General features: G+C 70.3%; 1 protein-coding gene across 1 annotated transcript in view; it reads right to left on the reverse strand.

Annotated features, from left to right (window-relative positions):
- PLCH2 (phospholipase C eta 2) overlaps positions 1–5,328 on the reverse strand; it is a 64,533-nt gene that overhangs the window by 2,505 nt on the left and 56,700 nt on the right. Inside the window, 8 exon segments of the mRNA XM_077763892.1 lie at positions 246–543; positions 2,628–2,707; positions 3,182–3,328; positions 3,552–3,636; positions 3,713–3,837; positions 4,388–4,495; positions 4,765–4,950; positions 5,063–5,160. Of these exon segments, the coding sequence (XP_077620018.1) occupies positions 246–543; positions 2,628–2,707; positions 3,182–3,328; positions 3,552–3,636; positions 3,713–3,837; positions 4,388–4,495; positions 4,765–4,950; positions 5,063–5,160 (1,127 nt within the window).

The raw sequence follows: 5,328 nt of genomic DNA on the forward strand, positions 1-5,328 counted from the left end.
GGGAGCCCCCAGCGAGTCCGCCCGGGCACGGGGCTGCTGGCTGATGGCCTCGAGCCCGGCCGTGGGCCCCGGGCTGGGCAGCCGCCCCGGCCGCAGGCCCTCGGGGTCCTCAGCAGCACAGGAACCCACCACACACTTCATGCAGGTGGCGGCCATCCCAGCGGGTCCGGGGCCCTCGGGGGCACAGGGGGGCTGCCCCTGGGCCAGACTCTCCCGCGCCGGGCTCCTCCCCACCGGCGCCTTACCTCGGGGGCTGCGGCTGCCCTGCTCCTCCGGGGCGGAGGCCTCCAGAGCGGGGCCAGGGCTGGGGGCCGCCACGTCACGGGCCTCCCCCTCGGAGCCGGGGTCCCGCGTGCCCAGGACCAGCTCCGGGAAGGCCTCGCGACTCGGCTTCTGGCTCTTAGTCGGGGCGCTGGCCGTGCGCCGCAGGAGCCGCTGGCTAACGGAAGGCCGGGGCAGGGGCCGGCCAGCAGCATGACTGTCCAGGGAGCCGGGCTTTGGGCCTCTGAGGAACAGGCCTTTTAGGCCCAGAGCCTGCTTGACCTGCAAGAGAAAGAGCCCACGTAGCCAGCAGCCGGGCACTGGGGACCAGGGACTGGCAGCCCGGCCCCGGCACGCTCCGGCAGGCGGGGACGGGACTGAGCCTCCCGCAGCCCGAGAGCCAGCTCGGCAAGGGCACCAGCGAACGCGTCGGGCTTGTGCCACTCGGGGCTGTGGGAGAGGGCGTCCAGGGCGCCCCCTCCGGGACAGCGGCAGCTGCGGCCTTGGCGCAGACTAGAAGGCACCCGCCTCCCCTGAGCACGGCTGGAGGGTGTACAGGTCTCAGGGCAGGTGGGCCCAGCGACGGCCAGACGGGCGAGGCCCCCCAGAGTCTTCCCCGAGCCCTGGATCCTGCGCCCACACCATGTACCCCTCACAGGGACCCCGGAGCAGGCTGGCCCAGGGCCTGCGGGGCGGCGCTGACATGGGGAGGAACCCCCAGGGGAGCGGGCACCTTCTGCTCCCATTCTCCCCCGCCCTCGGGCGCCAGAGGCCGAGGAAGCAAGCAAAGCCAAGTGCCGGCCAGCAGTCTGCGCTCCCAAGTCCCTGCCCGGCCCAGTCCCCAGACGTGCTGCCTCTTCCGGGAAGCCTTCCTGGGCTGCTGCCAGCCTCACCCTGCTCTCTGTTCACAGAGCCCTAAGGTCAGGCCCCACACTGGCCCAGCGTTCCCTGAACTGCTGCTGGCTTCGGGCCTCCCTGGACAGCCAGGGCCTCTCCCCGCAGCCTCCCTGCCTGAGGGCAGCTGGAGGTCCCTGGGACCAAGCTGGCAAGTACCCAGGCTGACACCGGAGAGGCCAGCAGCTGCGTGTCCAGAGTGCAGAGGCCAGAAGGGTCCTCACATGCAGAGGCCCCAACAGCAGCCACCACTCCCTGGTGACACGGAGGCACTTCCGGGCGGAGGTGTGACAGTGGCCAGCACTTGAATCAGCTTCCCGATTCAAGATCCCAAATCCAGAGCAATTTGGTCCAAGTTGCCCACAAAGTCATTCAGAAGAAGGTCCAGGGTTCAAGCTCAGAGCTCCTGGTCCCTGGGGCCTCCCCACCCCACACCAGATGGGACGGGCACACGGAGTCAGGGAGCACGTGGCGGGGCAGAGAGGAAAAGCGAGGGCAGGGGGGCGACGGGTGCAGGGGGCCAGGGAGGCTCAAAGCCGGAGGAGCAGACACAGGTGGGCAGGGGACACGGGGTGGCAGACAGGACGGAGGCGGGCCGGCCGGCCGGGAGGGGTCCATGCACAGGAGGCCTCGCTCAAGTCCTGGACCTGCCTCGTAAATGCTGCTCTGTGGCTGAACATGGCCCGAGGGACCCCAGAACCACAGCACGATCCATGTCACATGAGCTGACAGTCTCCAAAATGCTACCAGGAATCACGGATGCTAATGGGCGGCCTGAGCATGCAGGGGGCCGGCGGGGCCGCCGCCCCGGCGCTGGGGTACCTTCGAGCTCCTAACGGGACTGTCCTTCTAAAGGTAGACTTTAGACATAGGGAAGTCCACTGCAAGACCAAAGAGACAGAGTGCAGGCCGTGAGACACCGACAGCCGCGCAGAGCCCGCGGAGACAGGCAGACGCCACAGATGGACGGGCTGACGCTGGGCCAGAGCCGAGCGGCCCACGGGGCCACGGGGCCACGGGGCCACGCGGTGGCAGGAGAGGCAGCGCCAGGACCACACGGGCCGCCCGTGCACGGGGGACGGACCACCACATGCAGGCCCCGCCTGGGCCCCGAGAGCGGAACCGGGGCCCCCCGGGGCTCTGCGGACCTGGGGCGATGGAGTGAGACCCCCATCGGGGACGCGGGGGGCGAGAGCAAAGCCAGGCAGACACCTTCCAGAGAGGGACGGAGAACCGGGGACCCTGAGACATAGGAGCGCGGAGGTCAGGAGACACGAGGAGGGGACAGGGGGACCCGGGAAGGGCCAGGGTGTCTGCTTCCTGGCGCCTGCAGCCCCGGGACACAGGCCAGGTGTCCCCACCGCCCATTCTGCAGGTGGAGAAAGAGAGGTGACCACTGGGCCTCACTGCCTGGCAACATGGCGGGGGGGGGGACGGGGGCCAAGGCAGGTGGCCCTTCGGGTGGCGCTCACCTTACCACTGATGTCACTGACAGCCACGTGGACGAAGATGGAGGCCTCTTCCATCCCCTCCAGGTACACGTGCCGATAGCCTGAAACAGCCAGGTCACGGCTCACCCTGCCCCGCACTCTCCTCGCAGGTCCCGAGGCCCTGAATACAACCCGTGAGCCCAGTTCTGGGGCCTCCTTCTCCAAGAAGCCCTCTGGTATCGCTCCGTCCAGCTCTTCTTCTTCCTGGGGGCTGGGGAGACTCCGCAGACTGGGCTCCCCTCCTCCATCCCACCCACAAAGTGCCCGTGGCCTTATACCTTCCTCCTCAGCTCCCTGTGTGTCCCCAGGCCCACTCGTGGCAGGGGCTGACTCACAGAAGGAAGCCCAGTCCCGGTCTCAGCTGACCTGCAGGGGACACTGGCCTGTGGGGGGGGCCGGTCTCTCTGCGGACACTGGGCTCTGCGGGGGCACTGGATTCTGCAGGGGACGCTGACCTGAGCTGGGGATGTTGGTCTCTATAATGGGGGACACTGGCCCGGGCTCTGCCCTCCCTGCCCCGCCAGTGCCCGGCCCACCTGGCATCATGCTGCTGAAGGCCAGTGTCCTCTGCCCAATGAAGTCACGCCCGATGGGGTCATGGTCCCAGACGAGGAAGCGCACCAGTGCGATCTCAGGCATGTGCACAGTGAACACCAACGTCTCCTCCCACATGGGGTTGAATCCTAGAGGCCACCGGGGGGAGGCGTCACCTCCCACCGCAGCTCCAGCCCGCAGGCCACCTGGGCCCACACCCTCTTCTGGTGCCTCCTTCGGGGCTGGCCGCCCGGCCCGGGGAACCTGGGGACCAGGCTCTGACACAGGCTCCTGCAAGGGGCAGCTGGCCGGCTGCTTGGGTCACAGGGTGGCCCCCCCCCGCCGGCCTCCCCTGTGGCCCCCAGGCCTCACCGTTGTCGTCCACCACACGTGTCTGCTCCTTGTTGCAGTCCACGGGGAGCCCGATGACCTCCACCTCCACGAAGGGGTCAATGATCTGGGGGCGGAGGGCGGGGGTGGCACCAGGCCTGGCGTGGCGCCCAGCCCCGCCCTCCAGCCCAGGCCCCTCCTACCTCGCCCCGGTCCCCCAGCATCGAGTCCCTGGGCTTGGGGAGCTGCTGCCCGCTGATGATGCGAAGCACGAGCTGCTTCTTGAGCTGCCCGGGCAGGGGGTCCTCGGAGTTGGGGTTGAAGACGCCTGGGGGGCGCGGGGGTGCCAGGCTGAGGGAGAGCAGGGCCGGCCCCCACCCTCTCGCAGGGCGGGCAGGGCACCCCACCGCAGCCTACTGCTGGACCGGGGCAGGGGTCCCAGGCGCCCACGTGCCGGCCGCCCACGTGACCACCCTGTGGCCGGGCACAGCTCGTCCCCCCTCTCGGCACACGGCCGCCGGCACAGGGCCGGGAGCTGGGCTCCCCGGGAGCGGCTCTGCGAGCACATCGCTCGAGGAGGCGGCAAATGCAGGCTGGGAGGGGAGCGGGCAGGGTTGGGTTGAACAGGGGAGAAAGCCACACGTGGCTGGGGGCCCCTCAGCCTGAGTCCTGTGGGGAGCCCCTCACACACGTCATCCTGGGGAACCTCGTGGGGCCAAGCACGGGGAAGGGCTCCCCGGTCCACTCCTCATGGGTTCCTGGCAGAGCGGGGGTCCTCCGCCACACCCCCACCTTCTGGCATCCTGGGGGCCGTGTCCCCGGCTGACCCACCAGATGGCCCTGCTGAAGCTCTGTGTCCCTGGGCCCCCAGGCCTCACCCTGGCACATGCACGGGGGCTTGAGCACGTAGCCGCAGTTGCCATTGACACTGAACTTGGCCCGGTTCAGCTGCAGCATCCGGCCCTCCGACTGGTAGTTCAGGGCAACTACGGGGAGGGAGGGAGGCGACGTGGCCAGGTCAGCGCCTAGCCGGCCCCCCACCCCCCGCCTCCGCTGCACGGCTGCCCGACTCCAGGGCTCACCTGCGTGAGCAGGGACCCCGGGGTCACAGCTGTGCACGAGCGGGGCGTGCGTCCCAGCAGAACGTCCCCGGGGCCCTGCGCAGCCGCCCGTCCACCCCAGGAACGCGGGCAAACGTCCCGGGGCCCCTCGGCAGCGCCGGCCAGGTGACGCCGGCAGGGGCCGGGAGGGGGGCCCCACAGNTGGCAGCCGGCGTTCCAGAAGGGCTGCGGGTTGTAGTTGCTGGAGTCCACGCGGTAGGGGGAGGGGTAGATGCGGGAGAGCTGGTGCTGGTTGAAGCGCAGGTACTGGGCCGGCTTCTGCTGCAGGATCTGCTGGGCCCTCGTCTCGCTGAAGGACGACACCTGCCAGCTGGACGCCACTGCGGTGCGGGGGGGCAGCGTCGGGCACATGCGGGCCAGCACCCCCCCGCCCCGGCCCCCCCGGCGCCCGGCCCCCCACCTTCCCCCCCCNCCGGGCGCCCTGCCCCCCACCTTCCGCCTCCACGTCGTGGATGCCCACAGACTTGGTGTACTTCACCAGGTCCGAGAGGGCGCGCGACAGCTTCATGGTCTTCTTCTGCCGGCTCGCCCTGCAGAGCGGGTGCGGACGGGGGTCAGGAGCCCCCCACCCGGACCAGCCCGGGCGCCCCAGTCTGCGAGGCAGGCTTCCCCGAGGCCCGGCATGCGGGAGCAGCGGGTGCTGGCGCGGAGCCCACCGAAGGATGCCTCCCCAGGCACATCGGGCGCTAGAAGCGGGC

This window comes from Crocuta crocuta, unplaced genomic scaffold (genome assembly GCF_008692635.1).
Source record: "Crocuta crocuta isolate KB4526 unplaced genomic scaffold, BGI_CrCroc_1.0 scaffold13, whole genome shotgun sequence".
Classification (NCBI taxonomy): Eukaryota; Metazoa; Chordata; class Mammalia; order Carnivora; family Hyaenidae; genus Crocuta; species Crocuta crocuta.